Source organism: Pyrgilauda ruficollis, unplaced genomic scaffold (assembly GCF_017590135.1).
Source record: "Pyrgilauda ruficollis isolate IOZ18807 unplaced genomic scaffold, ASM1759013v1 scaffold54, whole genome shotgun sequence".
NCBI classification, from domain to species: Eukaryota; Metazoa; Chordata; class Aves; order Passeriformes; family Passeridae; genus Pyrgilauda; species Pyrgilauda ruficollis.
Window position 1 is genome coordinate 5,595,696 of NW_024527044.1, and position 18,880 is coordinate 5,614,575.

General features: G+C 37.6%; 1 protein-coding gene across 4 annotated transcripts in view; it reads left to right on the forward strand.

The window, feature by feature from the left end:
• Positions 1-18,880, forward strand: part of SUPT3H (SPT3 homolog, SAGA and STAGA complex component) — a 256,384-nt gene that overhangs the window by 167,967 nt on the left and 69,537 nt on the right. For all 4 annotated transcript variants that reach the window (XM_041480946.1, XM_041480945.1, XM_041480947.1 and 1 more), the window contains exons 4-6: positions 2,911-2,997; positions 4,172-4,262; positions 5,934-6,070. In XM_041480946.1, coding sequence (XP_041336880.1) covers positions 2,911-2,997; positions 4,172-4,262; positions 5,934-6,070 — 315 coding nt within the window. The remainder of the gene's footprint in view (positions 1-2,910; positions 2,998-4,171; positions 4,263-5,933; positions 6,071-18,880) is intronic.

The window sequence follows — 18,880 nt, forward strand, 5'->3', positions numbered from 1 at the left end:
TAAATACATCTTCCCCCAGCCTCGGCTGTGTGGGACGTAATTTTTATTTAATTGCTTGGATACATATTTACCTGAGCATACCCTGGTTTCCCAGGTAAATACGTGTACCAATGCATAACTCATTATGGTCTGTTTGAATAAATAATCCATATTTTATAACTGTACAGGAAGTAATTATTTTCATACTTTGCTTTCTTAAAGCCAAAGAAATTAAATGCTGTGTGTCCATTCCTTAAAATAAAATAGATGCAGAGTCGAGGCAATACGAGAATAAAGTTTTCATTGTTTTGGTAGAAACTGAGAATATTATTCCAGATTTTGATCTTGTGTTTAGCCCAGAATAACTCCATTAAAGTAAACAGTGTTATTCAGGATTTGCTTAGATGCAAATGGGACATGAATTTGGCCTTTGCTCTTTATTCTCCCTTCCTACATCACAAGGCTCCTGCAAGCAGCTCACACACAACCTTTGCTATAAATGTCGTTGTCACATGTTTATAATTTGGAAAAATAAGGTATTTCAGCTACACATGGAAATTAACATACCTGAACTTTATGTCTTAGAGAGTCATGGAATGGTTTGGATTGGAAGGAGCAAGAGATCATCCTTGTGCATGTTTAGGAACCAGGGCGTGCTTTCCCTTTGGATATTTCTGCCATTGTTTTACATGATATTTGGGAAAGCTGTGTTGTGTTATCACCATGCTAAGGTCAGGTTTTCTAACACTTTTAAGCTCAGTGGGGCCAAAGTCGGCCTTGGCATAAATCCATTAGCTGCAATAGATTTACACCAGAGAGGAATATTGGCTCGTTCTTGGTAATTTTTTTTTTTTATCCAACTCTTTATATTTTATGTTAGAAACATAAGTAGCTTGCGTGCCCTCAAACTAATCAGAATAAGAAACAGTTTTGCTTATGCCAAAAAATAGAGCTATCATTTTTCACATTCTTACATTTTTCAAGTGAGATTATGTTACTGTGACTTCTGAATTCCTGAAATCTCTCTGGTCTCGGTGACTGCAAGGGCCAAGAGAGGGTTCCAGGGGGAAAATCTGAACCTCTTCACGCAGTATTTTTTGTGTTGTGCATACCAGATATAGTTAATGTTTTGTGTGCATGCGATTAGTGTGGAAAAAAATTAATGCAGTCCAGTATTATGATTTATGGACTGAATCTTTTGCCCACTGAACACTTGCCAAAATGAAAACTTCCCCCCCTCCTTTCCTCTTCTTTGGATATTAGAAACAGCTACTGTTTTTGTTGATCTTTTTAACTTCTGAATAGGCCTATTTCAAGTCATAGCAGCATGGGAGCTCAGATTAATAATATACTTATTCAGCCAGTGATACTGAGTGAAACCATTGCTAGTGTGAGTATGAAGGATAGGATTTCTTTAAATTATTTTCAGGTGCATTCATGCATTTCTAAAGAAGAATATAGAACTATTTGAACATAAATTAAATTGCTGTGTATTGATCATGTTACAGGTGTGTATGAATTTTCATATCAAGAATTTTTGAAGGTGTCTCTTCTTTTGATGACTTTTGTGCTGTGCTCACTGTCCATTTTCCATCAGAAGGTTAACAAGGCTAAGGGCAAAAAAACTTACACTTAAATCTTGCTTTTTGGATTATGTTTTCTAATTTAGAGGATAAAGTGTGAAGCATCCCTTCTATCTCAGTCGATACAGCATTATGTTTTGTGCTGAAACTGCTTGTCCACAGAGGTGATGGATTCCCCATCACTGGAAAAATTCTGGGTCAGACTGGATGGGGCTCTGAGCAACCTGGTCTAGCTGAAGGTCCCTGCTTGTTACAGGGGGTTGGACTAGATAGTCTTTAAAAATTCTTTCCAGCCCATTCTGTGATTCCATGATGATGGTGGCATTTGCTCCTTTCACCTCACAAGCCAGAACAAAAGGCTTGTGAGGTGAAAGGAGCGAATCCCACTGACTCTTTTTGAGTATTTGGGTTGAACCTCCTTAGCCCAGTACTTTGAGAAGCATCAGCTGTGCAGATAATCGAGGTTACCAGGTTGCTAAACCTGTTCTGGTTTTCTGCAAAAACCCCAATTTTCTGCACTTACTGAGAGCTGATGTACTTAGTCCTTTACAAAGAGATTTTTGCTCTTTACAGCACAATTTGAGGAGTTTGGGGCCTTTGTAGGCTCTGTCACAACGGATGTGAGGGCAGTCTATTGCTTCACGCTCCTTTGGTCACCTCTTACCAGTTTTTGTGTCATTCCTTGCTCAGTCCCATCTTTATTACTTTCACAGCTGAATGGCCTGTTCTGTTCAATAAGATTTTTCAATTCCTTCATTAGTAGAGTCGGTGTTGCCTATCAATTCATTTTCTTTCTCCCAAAAGAAATAAGAGCATTCCTAAAAAAGTTCTTCATGTGAGTCTGGTTTGTACTAATGCTAAGTCAAGTAGGGGTAGAGTTTCTTTCAAAAAATACTTAGGTAAGCTGTTTAAAATTAATATTTGTTATTCTAAAAAATTGGGAGAGGGATCAGCCGTCCTTCCACAGTTGCAGATAAAGTGCTATGGCAAGAATTTGGCATTTTTACATTGCCTGAGAGAATTATATGTTCATTTTCTGTGCTAAGAGAAGAAAAAAAAATGGCAACAGGACTTTTTAAAAGCAATCATTTTAAATATAAACAAAAAAGCTTTTTGTTGAGATTTGTCAAAGGTCTTCCAGGCTTTTCATAAAATTGTTATTCACTTCTTGGCAAACAAGACTCAAGTGAGTGACACCTTTGAGACTCCCAGCTTGTGTTTTAGTGCACAGCTTGTATTTTGCTATGGACAACCATGCAAAATATTATCTGAATTTATTTAAAACAAACCCCAGTGAATGAAGTTTTTAACACTGAAAAGGCCATCCTAATTTATTAATTTATTTTAGTTGCAGCAAGCAGCTGAAGTTTCTCAGATGAGAGGGGCTCGAGTCATCTCTGCTGAAGATCTCCTGTTCTTAATGCGCAAAGATAAGGTACAGTAATTAGACAGAAATTTCTTACTTTATGTAGGCAGCTGTTTTTGTGTTTTCAAGTGTTTTCTTAACCTGTGTAAAGGAATCCATCCTCATGAATACCTTTTTTTTAAAAGTATAGCTGTTCTGCAATTGTATTTGATTGAGCATATCATAATCATTCTGCAATATCTGAAATAATAATTGAATAATTGTTTTTTTCCTGTAGCTTCAATTATCTTTTTTTTTTTTTTTTTTTTTTTTTTACAAAGCTTTAGGGTAGATAATGTACCTTAGAGCTAAAAACAATTTCTTAATAAGATATAAATATCGATCCCTATATTTTAGGTCCCTTTAATTAAAAATCAATCATTCTAATTTCACCCTGGTTATGAAGGGTGTCAATGTGACATTTTACAATGTGATCCTTACAGTTTTGTTATTTAGACTGTCTATAAATCCTCTTTATTTTATTTCATAATATTTTTCCTATGTTTTATCCCACTAAAATCTCCAAATTTAGGTATGGCCTTGCTTTGTCTGGATAGTGAATACAGGAGGTCTACAAGGGAAAAAATAATTTTCTTTCCTCAAATTTAATAATTATTAAAATTTCAACTGTTTTAAATTACATTATTTGTTCTTCCTTTATGTCATTTTTCTCCTTAGTTTCCCTCTTGCTCTCACCCTTTTCTCTCCTTTGTTTTCCTTTCCTCATTTGACAGGTGAAACTTAATGAACAAAAATATTTCAAAATTAAACTCCACTAAAACATGAAAATAAATTGCAGTTTCTTTATCTGATAAAAGCTGTAAGGCTGTTCCGAAAACAGTGGTTGATATGGAGTCAAAGTTCATGGAAATGTGCATTTCTAGCCTAGAGTTTCCAAAGTAAGCAAACATTGTGGAGTTCCATAAAGAAGCCCAGTATATGAATTTATTCTTTCTGAAAGTCAAACTCATTTCTATCTCATAGCAATGTAACAAAGAGCTCAAATAAATAATATTTAATATGGATTTGCTACTGTTCTGAGGTACTTTCTATCTGTGGATTTTCTGCAGAATTTAAATGACAAATATTTTAAAGATTATATTTACTGAATAATGTGCTACACGTTTGTATGTTTGTGTGTTACAAAGTTTATTAAATAAGAAATAGTAATAGTCATTAATATAAATGTATTTTTTTCTCATAGAAGAAGCTTCGAAGGCTACTTAAATACATGTTTTTTCGAGACTACAAATCTAAAATTGTCAAAGGAATAGAAGAAGATGACCTCCTTGAAGGTAGAAAAAAAAGAAATTAATTTGGGAGAGGCTTGATGTCTTGTAAAAGTGTTGAAGAGTTCAATGCAAAGTATTAATGTCTGGCTTGATAGAGACACAAAAATAGTAAAAATAGTCTCTTTAGAGGAATTTTGCTGAAAATCTCTGCTTTTCCATTTGAAATATGTAAGCATTTGCATTTACCATCCAGATGAACAGTAAGACTTTAATGTCAGAGCTCTGTTGAAGTAAGAAACTGGTCCTGATTAAAGGGTTATTGATTTCAGCATCTGTATTTTAAATGCACCACCTGCAATTGAATGGACATTTGTTAAATTATTATCAAAAGGTTTTGATAGTGATATTTTTGACATGCTTTAAAAAAATATACCCTTATAATCTGAAGTTACTGAATATTAATATATGATGTGGGTGTTTTTTTCAGTGTGGTTTAACATTTTATACTTTAAATTTCTAGTTCAAATAATGGGAAACACTTTTGTTTCTGCGTTCCTTGAGGAAGTCACAGTTTTTATAACCAATGCATTTAAAGGAAAAGCTCTTTGAATTAAATATATATTAATTTATGCCACATAGTTTCCTGGTTTAAAATTTTGTTGATTTATATTGATATTAGAACTAACATTTCCATTGTAAAAAGTTAAGTTAAAACTTATCATAGCAAATCTAAACCTTACCATACTGCTATAATATCTAGCAATGTCCATACACAATTTTCTGTATTAAACTTACTTCCTTTCTCAGAGCCTTTAATTATTTTTTTCCCATACAATGAATTCCTTGTGTTTGGTTCCTCTGAGCATCCACATTGATGCTAGGTAAACATTGTACTTCTTGCTTTGACTTCATCAAGCTGTGGAGAAGTTTTTGTCAGCTCATTTGAGATTTAATTTGCCTGTGGCATTTTATTTTCATGTTTTGTGTGTGCAAGCAATTTGGCAGTACAGCTTCTTACCTGGCAGCTTTTGGGTTTTAATACTTTAGCTTGTGTCACTACTTAAAGCAAATAAACAATTCTTTTAAGCCTTTTAGATGTTCATGAAAAGTTTCCTAAATGCAGTTTATCCTGGAATTAAAGAATGCCTTTTCTAGTAAGCTTTGGTAATTAAAGCCGTTAATTTTCTTTTGTGATTTTAATGCCTTTATAGGTGTTCTGCTGTTTAGAACAACAGAGATCATCTTGCCAGCATTATCCAGGTTTTACTGCAGAGAGCAATGGTCCATTACCTTTGGAATTGCATCTTAGTGGTCATGTTAGAGTTTGCTTGAGGCTGTAGGTAATGAGGATGTTCTGCATGTGTTCAGGGAAGAACATTTCCTCAATATATTTTGCTCTGTGACTCAAGTTCTTTCTACCAAAGAGGGGTTGTTTCCTCCTAGAGCTGTGTCCACTGTGGATTCTTTGGTGAGAAGTAATGATGTACGGGCAGCAGATTAGTTTTCTCTAGATCATGAAAAACTACTTGGTTATACTAAAAATACTAAATGATGTTTTGCTCTTACTGGGGCAGAGCAGTGTCATCACCTTGTTCAGGTAGTACAGCTTGTGTGAGGGGCACAATAAGAACAGGCCTTTTCTGCTCAGTGCTGGTTCTAAACTGTGTCACTCTGAGTGATGTTTGAAGAAGACAAATAGGTTAAGTTTGTTGTTCTTTGCTTGTCTTTGTGAAGACAAATTCAACAGCAATAACACCAACAAGCGGCAGAAGCTGGCCCAGGACTTTCTCAACTCCATTGACCAGACTGGAGAGCTCTTGGCCATGTTTGAAGATGATGAGATTGATGATGTCAAGCAGGAGCGCATGGAGGTAATTCTTTCCCCTTACTGATACCCAGCAGAGAAACTGAAACATTTAATACATCATGCTGGTCTGATGCCTTTCTCATGCTGCATATTAAATCATTGTTACATGTTTTTTCTTTTGCCCAGATGGTCTAAAGAAATCCTATTTCCATATTATTCATATTCTTTCAAATGTTTCTTGATATCTAGGCACACATGCTGAGAAGGAAGATTACAGAATGGTAGTTATGGATCTTTCTGTCTGCTGTGTATTTGTATTTCTTTCCTGTAGAAAGAAAATTCTTTTTATACAAATTCCATGCACATTTTTCACAACAGTGTTTTCCTTCCTTATTATTTATCTTCTTAGCAAATTGTTTCAATACCATATAACATATATGGTATGTGTTCATATAACACAGCTTACACATTAAATTAAAATATTCTGTGCAAACATGCTTGAGTATAAACTCTTCTCTCCATCCTTTTGAGTCCTATTTTCTGTATTATGTAGTTATGAAAAATTTTATCTACAGTAAAAAATGCAGTGCTACATGACCTCCATAAAGCTAGGTGGGACTGAGAAGCAGTGTAGCTGTGTTGGCGTGGAAGTCTGAGTTTTTGACTAATTTTCTGTGGGTGGGCAGGACTACCCTGTCTTTTTGGTAATCTGGTCCACAGTGAATGCAGGGAAGAGTCCTTCACCCATCTTCATGCTCAGTTGCTCAATTCTTCCTAATGTTTTCTGTAGGCAACTGGATGTCAAGAGCAAAATTGTACTGGGAGCACACTCACAATTCCAGAGGAGTATTTGAGCCAATTTCCATCCATTTTCAGACAACTACATAGTGGACAGGACTGTTGGAAATTTGATATTTGTAGAGTGTTTTCTATACCTTTTCAGTGCTGGAAGCTGGGGGCTTTGGTTTGAGTTCCCTTTCAATGCTGAGATGGCTCATGTGTTTGGTAATATTTTTGTATTTAATATTTGGCTATTAGGCTTCATTTCCCTTTCAGGATTTCATGGAAAATTTTAAGAAATAATGGAATTTTTATCCTGTGCTAGTTGTAAATCTACTTTCTTTCTTCTTAATGGAGCCTCTTTTCAGAACTCTGGCATTTCCAATCTGCTTTCTGCTCCTTTCTGCCCTGCAATGGGATGAAATCAAAACCTAATGAAGAACCACTTCTCTGTAAGAATTTGATCAGGAACAAGTCCCATTTCCCCCCAGCTGAGAATCTGTGTCATTGAACAGTTGTATCCAACCACTGTTTGTATTTTGGAAACTGATGGTTTCTCTTCTTTAACCTCTTACTTATTTGTTTATGCAAAATGTTGTGTTTTGCATAAAGGCAGGCAAATCCTTTGAGCTTGTACACACAGAAATGGATAACAGCGTTCTTCTTAATGAATGGGTTGTGTGCTTGACTTTGCACTCTCTTCTGTTCTTCCAGTATAGTATTTTTCAGGTCTAAAGAACTTCTTAAGTTGATAAAAGAATGAAGTTCTCTGTTGTAGACAATGACCAATCTGAATCTCTGTTTGTCTGTCAAGGAATGTGTGTCTGTAATCAAACATTCGCCTTTCATCTGACTATATGTTTTGCGTTTTATCACTACACTGTAATCCATGAATGGTAGTGCATGTGTGAATTAAATATAAAAAGTAATTCTTCTCTCTGTTGCTTGACTTCATTACATTTTGTGAACTCTTGACCTGTTTCTATGTTAAAAAAAAAAAAAAAGAGTCAAGGTCTTATTTTAGAATATGTTGATGAATTATATACAGATATTAAGCCAGTACTGTCTGTTTGCTTTCTTATTAGTCTCTAAATCTAATGACAAAACATGAAAGACTGTTTGAAACATGCTACTCAAAATTTTTAATGTATTTTTGGCTTTGTTTTGTTTGGGATTTTCTTGTCACTTCGAGGTGAGTGGAAAGGAAGCAAAGATAGTAGGAAATGTGATCCATTCCTAAAGGAAGAGTTAGTGGATGGGCTAATCTCCTGTATCACATGTTCTTTCTTCAGTAGATTGTTTAGTCCACACTAAATTCTGGAGGAAATCCAATAGACAATTTAACAGGGTTTTTTTAAGGAATTAGTGTACTTAAATCATGAACTTCAATCTAAGGGCAGTGTTCCTTTTAGGTATCAATTACCTCAGAAATGTGTGGTTATCTTGGTTTGGGCAACCGTAAATGATTTCAGTTCCACTTTGCCTTGGGCCAAAATCATGCTAAGCTGTCCAGAGTAGATGATAAACATATATTTCTGATGTCATTATGGGCTAAACAGGAAATGATTGTTTAGCAGTATGGTTTCAGTTATGATACAAAATGCAAATATTGTTTATACTCATTTCTTCTAAAGCATTTCATAAAATTAGAGCTAAGCCTTCATGTTGTTGCCTGCAGTGCTGTGAGGTCCATTCCATATCTGTACCACAGAGGAGTCAGGGAAGCTCTGAGCCACTTCGGGACATTACCAAAGGAGAACAAACAATTCTACACTTCTTTGACTGAAATACAGCCACCAGCATTGTCATATTAAAAGCAAAGGACACTCATCTAGGATTGTCTATAGAATTTACTGATGTATCCCATGATTTTAATTTGAAGCAAAGGGAATGTCTCTGGAACAGTAAAGTAATACCAGCAATGTGCAAAGGGACATTGATCCAAGGTAGAATACTCTTAAAATACTCTTTCTACAGGGCAGAAATTAAGAACAGATTTCACGCTACTAAAATAATCATAACACATTATTATTTTATCAATACATTGTGATAAGATGACTTTTTATATAAACTGCAATAATAGCATTAAATAGAGGCAAACCAGTCAACTGTATTGGCAAAAATCAAAACAAAATAAAAACTGGAATAGCACCTCTGTCTCACTTCATGGCAGTTCCTATCCTGCCCTCCTGAGACAGCTACTGCTGCACCAGAGCTGCTCCTCAGAGTAAAACATTTCTAGATGAAAAAGTGATTCCCATTCCTGGATGTAACTGAACTGTGCATGGGAAGGAGAGAGGGATCATAGAGCTGGTCTGCATAATGTGTGCCAGTCTCTTGAGAATAACATATGTGATGGCAATCTACCCACACTCCTTTTTTATTGCACAGGTTGGGCTGTGGAATAGCCAGAGCTGGTGGTGCTCGGGAATTCAACTTCCCTTCCTTTGCCTGTTCTGTGGCAGAACCCACAGTAACTGACACCTTGCAAGAGGATGGCTATTTGGCTTTCCTCTGTCTCTTAAAAATCATTTAGAGAGGAGAGGTGGTATTCCTGTGGGGATGTGGCTGAATTGGTGGGGCAGAAAGGGCCCTGTTCATTTAAAATATTTGAATGTTTCCTTATTTTGCAGTTTGAGTAGACTTGGAGTTTTAGGTGCTTGTGTCCTTATGTTGCTCCTCTGAACTTCTCAGGTTCCTGACCATAGTTAAACCAACTGCAGGTTTGGCTGTAATTTTGTGAATGGTAACTTCAGTTCTGCTGCTTTTTTTTTCTGTGAGAACCACTATCACATTCTCCGTGTCACGTCATTAAATCAAGTGTAGTTATTTAAAAACTTCAGTCAACGTCACTGCAAAGCTGACATCTCTCTCATTCTGTAAATACTAATTTTTTATCATTTGTTTTATAGCTTTAATGCTCTCTCCCCCCCAAAAAAAAGTCTTCCCATCAGAAGTCTGGACTGACACACAAAAGAATTCCTAGAGCATCATGCTGTGAGTGCTCTGTTTCACTTCTGTTCCCATAGAATTAGGGGAAACACCATTCATCTGTCACTCTGACTGCTAGTTTAAGGATACATTTCCAACACTCACATGTTATATGGCAATAATTCAGTTGCAGTAGCTACCATAATGCTTTCATAGTACATTGCAAGTTTGAATAAACAGTGGAGGGAAAATAACATCCCTGCAAGAACAGACTACCTTAAAGCAGGCTTGAAGCCAGCAAAATGGTAAAAAACTAAGTTAAATCCCTACTTTCTGATTCTTTTGCAGGGGGGCTGGAACTAGATGATCTTTAAGGTTCCTTTCAACACAAACTATCTTTCGATTCTATGATTTAAGGTCTACTGTCCTATGAATTACTGAATTGATATTTAAATATCAATTCAATTGCTGAATTGATCTTTAAAAACTACAGATACTTATTTTTTATTGTAGGAGGCTCATTGTGGATGTAATTTTTTTTGGTGCTGCTCACCAGTATTCTTGTCTTAGTGGGAAATCTCTAAAGCTCACAGCAATGCAATGGGTTCTGTGCAAAAGATGGTGAATGGCATTAAAGTGTAGGCAGAATATATAGTGATTAACATTCTTTTAAGTACTCCTGTTTAAGTTTGTCTTTTTTGAGACAGACTTAATTTGTATTTGCACAAGACCCTTGAACACACCAGACTGCATCTTGAGGTACAGGGAATTGTGCTCTGGGAGTTCACTCTGTTTCAGTCTTAGAAATATATTGGACTTACCGTAAATTATTAAACTACACAGTGACCAAGAAGATTCCTTCCTGCTGGAATATCGTCATCAATGTCTGAGTGTTCACACTTTCACCTGAGCCAGGTCATGTTGTCCCAAACAATGTCCAACTCTGGCGTCCTCAACACAGGAAAACAAGGAGCTGTTGGAGCAGGTCCAGAGGAGACCATGAAGATGCTCAGAGGGCTGGAGCACCTTTCCTCTGGAGCCAGGCTGGGAGAGCTGGGGGTGTCCACCCTGGAGAAGGCTCCAGGGAGACCTTAGAGCCTCTTCCAGAGCCTGAAGGGGCTTCAGGAGAGCTGGAGAGGGACTTTTGGAGTGCCAGGACAAAGAGGAATGGTTTTAAACTAAAGGAGGGTTGATTTAGTTTAGACATAAGGAAGAAGCTTTTTATGATGAGGGTGTGAGGCACTGGCACAGGTTGCCCAGAACCATTCAGTGTGAGGTTGGAAGGGATTCTGAGCAATCTCGTCTGCTGGAAAATATCCCTGTTCCTTGCAGGGCACAGGGACTATGTGGCCTTTAAAGGTCCCTTCCAACCCAAACCTTTCTGTGACTGTAAACTCCTGGGAGGCAGCAGAGGCCAGGAGCTCTCCCCACCACATCATTTGGATGTGACAAGTCTCCTAGGACAGCATTAGCATGGACAGAGGTTGCTCTGTGGTGATTGCCCTTGGACACAGGATGTGGACTTGGGGTCCTTTAATTGAGAGAGAAAATTGGAGGGCATAAATCAGAAGTAAACAACTGTGAGCTCTTCTTTTCAGGGTGGATCTGAAAGATGGTGTTGAAGTTCTCAAATTCATTGTGCAAATTTGGAAAATATGTACAGAGAAAATAAGAAGGAAGTGATTGAGGAGGAACTCTGAAACCTTTTAGTACCACTGTGCTCATTTCACCAGCCACAATTAAGCCAGTGAAAGTGCTGGGGAGGGGGGGTCATTACTCTTTAGTGAGTATCTGATTTAAGGCCCATATGAAAAATAGGGACAGCACACACTTAATAGAAAGTGCATGCTGAAAGACAAACTAAGAAGTTTTCTTTTACTAAGCATCAATTCTCAGTCCATGTCTCTTTTGCTCTCCAATTTTGATAATATACCTATTTTTCTTTTCAAAGAATTATTTTTGACTTCCTTGCTGAAATCAGATTGATGTTGACAAAATCTGTATTTTGGGACAGAATCTTTGGATTTAGTTGAGTGCTGGCTTCTCTTATCTCACAATATTGTGCCCAAATCAAATAAATTGTTGCTTTTTAGAATCACAGTTTACTGATTTTAAACCTTTGATTTTAACAGCTACGCGTTAGGAAATAATGTATCCTTGGATAAGATTTGATAGTGTAATCCCTGTGGGGTTTTTGTGCTGTTCTTTACCAAACATTGTCAAATATGGGCAAAGGGATGCCAGTGGCAGGACAGAAGGACGAGCCATAACATTAAATCCCTTAAATCTCACATTTTTTATGGACTAAATAATTGCAGCCCTAAATGCAAACCAGTAGCATCCTCATCCATGAGTCCTGGACAAGTCAGAGCAGAAAAGGATTTCTAGTGGCTAAATAACCTACTCAAAGAGGAGTGGGAAAGTTCCTGCCCAAGGACACAAGTCCTGGTACAGTGAGGAAAGCAAGACCAGGATCTCATTTTCCCATTCTCTTAAGCTGTTTTGAGAGCTCTGTTCATCACTTCCACAAGTTGGGCTGAATTTCACTTAGTGGTACCTGCCTAAAAATTTAAACATTCCAGAAACTTAGGCTGGCTTCTGTACTCAGAAATGAGAGGGAAACAATCCAGGGGGAAGTTAATTTCTTAGATCAGAGGTAGAAATATTTTTTTTTACCAATTTTTATTCCTAGAAAGTTACATTAAAGTGTACTTCATCAGGTGTTAAGAAAAGTACTTCCAGTGCCTCCAGGATGATTCTTGTTAGAGACTCAAGATCTGTGTGTGTTGTGGGACCTTGATATAAAAAAAAAAAAACCTGTAATGATGATATGAAATAGACTTTAGGGTCACACCGGCTCCCTATATGCTGTCTACTGGTTTTGATTTACACAGATGCCAAGATTAAAAAGAACATAGATGAAACATCAATCAACAAAACCCACTTATTTTTTTCTGTAGGCAATGGGGTTGGTTGGTTTTTTGTTTTTTTTTCAATACTGCAAAATGGAAGGAATGCAATTATAGAAGGAATTAATTCCACTGCATCAGTCCATGCAGTGTTTCCAGATGAGCGCAAAGCACAACTGGTAGCTACTCAACTCTAAATTTGCTGTTTTGGCATGAAATTATCTGTAAGCATTATTTGGTATAAAAATAAGCCTGGTGGTATTAATGGTTTCTCTGATTACACATTGCTTAGGAATGTTTGGGATAGTGGGAAAGCACTGTTTCTCTTGGGCAGTGATTGAATTGGTTAAAAGTAAACAGAAATAAACAGGAACAATTTTTCATTATTATCTATATGGCTGTAAATGTTGTGCCATTCTCTTTGGAATGGGAAAAAGCCCCTGAGTGGAAAAGATTACTTGTCACAGCCAGTATCAATCAAATTTTTACACTGCTAAATCTAACATTATTGGCTTTTTCTCACATTGGGGTTGCTTGCTATGGTTACATAGAGTGGCCTGTTTGTTTGGATCTTCCGTCATGGGGTTTTTGAGCATTTTAATGAATGTTGCTCATACTGCAAATCTAGGCAGTTTTGCTGGAGGGAAAGGTGTTATTTGCTTTTCTGTCTTCTAGTTCTTTGAGTATTTTTTGCCACTATTTGCTTTCTCTGAGGAAGAGGAAGATCCGGGGCTGTTGTAGTTTTGACAACCAAATGGCTGTGTCTCAAATTTTGGAAGGAAACTTTATATATATATTATTTATATCTGTGATTAAATGTAGACACACATGCTTATAAACAGTATTTCCATGGAGCATTTGATTAGGAGCCAAATACAAGACTACCAAAACATTCTCCTTCTGAGTGTATTTTAACATGTTTAACATGTTGCTTAGCTCTACTAATCACCCTGTATTGGTACTCACAACAGAGTTATTTTTTATATAAACTTTGGAGAATTGGGAGCAAGGATTGATGCTGAAGTCTGACATTGGTCCCATTGGTAGGAGGTTATTGAAACTCTTGTAATTTAAAGTAATTAAATTTGTGCTAATAGCGATTTGTATTTTTGAAGTTGTTTAGAGGTACAATAATGTAAATCTTGTCTACAAGACAGGCTGTAACTCAGATACTTTAGGGTGGAAGTTATTTTTTCAGATCTTTGAACTTCTATGTAGCAGATTGCTGTCTTTAAGTTCCACTGAGCCTAATATTGAGGTCCTTTCTAAATGAAGAGGAAACAACAACTGTTTATTTCTTATGTTGAGATGTTGACCAGGTCTACACTGAGAATAGTTCTGTCCTCTCAAGTTTTTCAGAAGGAACCCGTCACTTGCATAAAACCATTTTTAAGATGTTTTGCACAGGATTCAGAAAACTCAAAAACCCATGGAGTTGTAACATAAGTTAATAAGAATTTCAAACACAGTATTATTCTATAAGCTTCCTACTTCTTATTTGTTGCAAGGAAGAGATTTTCTGACACTGTCGTGAATAGTGAGACTGAAATCTCAGCACAGAGACCCTGTATTTTTGGCAGAAATCTTCACAACCACTTGCTTCTCTCACTCGTCTGGAAAACTCCGTAGGCAGGAGCACCTTGGGTTGTCAGCCACTGAGCCACTGTGTGACCAAGCTCCCGGACACCCCTGAATTTCTCTTTCCTTCCGTTTAAAGTTTCAAATCACAAAAATCTTTCTGTGGAAGAAAATAATACCTTCTAACATATGAAGACAATAGAGGAAGGCTCTCTATGGCATGAAATAGAGGGGAGTTGAGGGTGTTCTTCTTTTTCAGCTGCTGCAGAAGAGAATGGTCTGAGGTGTAACAGGCAAGGTCCTGGGTTTAACAGAGAGGAGAGAACACTCAGAAGCCAATAAGAAGGAAAGGAATTTTTTCTGCTTCATCCGTAGAAGGCTGATGCAAGACCCTTGGCCTAAGGCTGTGCCAGACTCATTCATCTGAAGGTTAATTTTTCTGCTATTTCTAGACATCACAGGTAGAGCAGAGAAACCCTTTTCCCTTTCCTTACCCTGTATGTCCACTAAAGGATTAGCACTGTCTTTCCCTGTATTAAACTCCAGCCAGGAACTAAAACCTGCTTTGAATCAGGCCCATGGGTTTACCCTGCAAATACCTCCCACAAAATGACTGAGAATCCTTTTCTTTCTAACTGGAATTTGCCCTCTAACAGCAGTCTGAGCAAACTGTGTGTCATCAGAGCCTCTCCAGCCAGTCTGCAGCACACAGACAGCATCAAGGAGCATTGGAAGTAGTTTTCAGGCTGCACTCCAGCTAAATATAGCCAAAATGAGCTCAGATCTATTGAGTTGCACCACTTAAAGTGGGGGAAGAAATCTATAGAGAGTTATTGAATACAAAGATGTTGCATTTGGTTAAAGAAGTGCTTGAGCTACAGATCACTGGGTGCTGTATGACTGTTGAAGAAACAATTATCATAAGCTAGTTCTGTAGTTATACTGATCATACCTTGCTGCTGTTGGAACTTGGGCAAAACAGACATTTGTCTGTCTCTCCTTTTGTATATTTAATTCTTCTTTTTCTGTTTCTAATTTTCGTTTGGCATTTTATTTTTTTGTTTTTCCATCTGACCACAGTATTATCCAAGACTAGTGCAGTTTTACTCCTCGGAAATAAAGAGGTCAGTTTGCTGGTTCCTGGGCTATGTTGTCCATAGTATTTGATTTCATTCACATAGGATTTTGTGAATGTTACTATTTCATTGAAGTCAGAGAGGATTTCATGAACCGCAGGCATTTAAGGAAAAAATTGAGAATCACTTGATTCACTCAATAGTCTCTATCTCCACATGGTCATCTTCCTTTCAGTGAATTCCAGACCAAAATCCAGAATTTCACAAGATTTGGTTACCTATTACCCAGATACTATGGTCAAATGTTGTCATTTTTTGTTCGCATTTGTAAAGCCACAAGGGGCCAAACTTTCCCACCTATATTCACACTCAAGTTCAGATATCATGAGGAAAGTCAAAGGATCTATTGCTACAGTGAAGGTCATCAAGGTAATCCAATAGTAAACACATTGTTTCCTAGGGAATGAGAAATACCAGCATTTTTTTGCTTTAAAACTCATTCTGATAGGACTTGTAACTACAAGCTGCCCTTGTAACATGACAGGCTATCCCTAAGATAGGACCCTATGGCAGATTTTTTCATAGGGAATGTGATTTTAGTTCTGAGAGTAAGAATAAGAACACAAGTTCATGAAAAATACAAGGTATGCAGGTTAATGTGATTTTACTTTCATCAGTTTTCTATATAAATTAACAGGAAGGAACTAAAGTGAGTACAGGACATTTCAGAACCAGAGCAGTTGCCTCCCCTTGCACTGCATTTTCTTGAAGCACAAACTGACAGAGTCAAGATTAAGATTACATATGAGGAAGAAAACTCTTTACTGTGAGGGTGGTGAGACACTGGTACAGGTTGCCCAGGAAAGTCGTCCCTATCCCTGGAAGTGTCCACAGCCAGGTTGCATGGGGCCCTGAGCAGCCTCGGATAGTGGAAAGTGTCCCTGCCCATGGCAGGGGGTTGGAACCACGGATCTTTAAGGTCCTTTTCAATCCAAACTATTCTGTGATTCTGTGATTCTCTTTATGCATTCAACTCAGACATGATTAGCTGCTGGATCTTATAAACTAAATAAAAGCAGTAATTCATTGCATGGCAAATAAATACTGAGTCACGATCCAGAGCAGTCAAATGTGTGGAAAGCAGGCCTGGCATTCACAAGGACCTTGTTGACAGGCTGGAGAAATAGGCTGACACAAAGGTCAGCAATAGTAAATGTGGATGCTGTAACCCCATGCAAGGATACAGCGTGTGGGGCAGCCACGTGCTGGGCTGTGTCAGCAGAGGTTGCCAGCAGTTCAAGGGAAACAATGACTACCCCTGATCTGGCACTTGTGGGACCACATTTGGAATCTGTGGCCTATTTTGTGCTCCCTCCAAGTACAAGAAGGACTTTGAAATACTGAAGCAGAAGATCACCAAGAAATAGAGGGGGTGCATATGATGAATGACTGAGAGGCAAAAACTTGCTCAGCCTGAAAAAGAGGAGGCAAAAGGGAAATTTCTAACTAACGACAGGAGGAGATGGAGCCAGACTGTGTTTGGATGTGCATGGCAAAGGACATAATTTGAACTGATACCTGATAGGAGAAAAGCAGTCCTGGTCAAAGATTGGAACTGATTGGCCAGAGAGGATGAGGAAGTTTCCATCTTTGGAGAGATCTCAAACTTGGCTGATCAAGGTGCTAAACCACTTGATCTAATTGGTCCTTTTTTTGAGCAGAGTCAAACTAGAGATCTCTGGAAGGTCCAAAACTTTTTTGGATTAAATTATTCTACCATTCTGTGATCCTGCACTCAAGTTTCCCATTTCAGATATTAAAATGGCTGGTGGGGTGGAAATAGAAGAGCTTTTATAAAGCAAATAGATGACAAACCATCTCAGATTTCTAAGAACTGTTTAAAAATCTAGGTAGCATATAATTGGACTTTCCAGTTTCTGCACTTTCTGTAATCTGTAGCTGCTGGTATTTCCTGGAATAGATGTTTTATGTACATAAGGAACAGGGTTTTCTGTCTTTCATTTTGTCTCGGTCGCTGTGGTTTATTTTATCTATAATGTTGCTTGCTGTATTCTTCCGTAAGAATATGATCTGGCGGCTGTACAAAATTACACTTGGGGAGAACTTCACACATCTGCTGCAGCAAAGGAACCAGGAGCAGCAAGATTTAAGCTTCCTAAGTGTCTGTTGAAATCCTAAAATACAATTAAGCTCTGCGTGTTTTAAAATGGGAGATGCATCCACTCCCAATCCACCAGAAAAAGGACCCACAACATTCCTACAGAACAGCACGGGTTATATGCTGCCATAGTTTATTCTCTTGACCCAAGGCAGCATGATTCCATTTGGGTCTTTAGCCCCTCAAACTTTAAATTTCGTCCTCTCAAGTCTTTCTTTCTGCTCTCCCATCTTTGTAAAAATTGTGGATACCTAGTCAGGTATACTCTTTCATTAAATGGGTCAGAAAAGGTTCTTTTAATTTGGATAATCAGGAAAAACAGTGGCAGATCTCATTTTCAGGTAGTTCCCTTACATAAAGGAGTGCATGGAGTGCATATGCAGAGTTTATTCTTACAGATATTCTTGTAATCAGCATTTGTGCCTTTTAATAATCTGGGATTTGCATTACAATAACTTTAAAACATGACAGAAATTAGCCATTGCACCCTCTTTACCTTGACAAAGTACATCTACAACTTGACTTAAATTTTCATGGAGGACAAGATCATAATATACTGTCACTAGCAAAAATACTGATTTTGGATAGAGAGGAAATTTTAGATAATATTTCATTTGAATTCAGAAAGATCTTGGTGAGGTAGGGGGCCACAGTTGAATGTGTGGGTCTATATGTTCAGAGGTAGCTCTTTTAACTTTTTTATGCAGGTAGTGGCAGGCTTTTGGAATTTCTTTGGCATAAGGAAGAACACAGGATCTTCTTTGGTGTCTGTATTGTGTGTGCATACAAAAAAATATACTGATGCATGTATTTTATTCTCAGATAATTCCTTAACATCTTTTCCACACTCTGCTTTTGAGTGGCACATGTGAGGGGCAGGGACAGGGATTCCTTGGTAGCAGTGTTTAAGTGCTGTTGAAACTTTGCCTCCGGCATTTCGGAAGCAATCATTAAGTTTGGGTTTCCATTTGATCAAACAAAAGAAGGACGGGTAGTCTCTGTCAGGGGGCTGGATTTTATTTCCCAAGGCTAACAGCCATTTCCAGGACTTTGTCAGACCTACTGAGAGTTTTTTCTCCCCCATTGTCAGATGGTATTATTTAAAATCAGTTCATCCACTTGTGTGGGATCCATATCCTATATCATACAGCGACTCTGACAAGAAGATGCTTTTACTGGGGGTGTTATTCAAAGGACTGTTGATTTTCTCAGGCTGCAGACATCTGCAGAAAAAGCTTGTAGAACATCCAGCATCTGGTATTGAGCCCTCGCTCCTTACACAGACCATATCAAACAGTCTGGAAACGGAACACGTTCCCTACATCCGCTTGGAAATAACTTTTTTTGGTGTTTATTGTAGATGTATTAGCTGTCAGCTCGTATCATCAGCCAATTATTTTATATCTGAAAATTGTAATGGC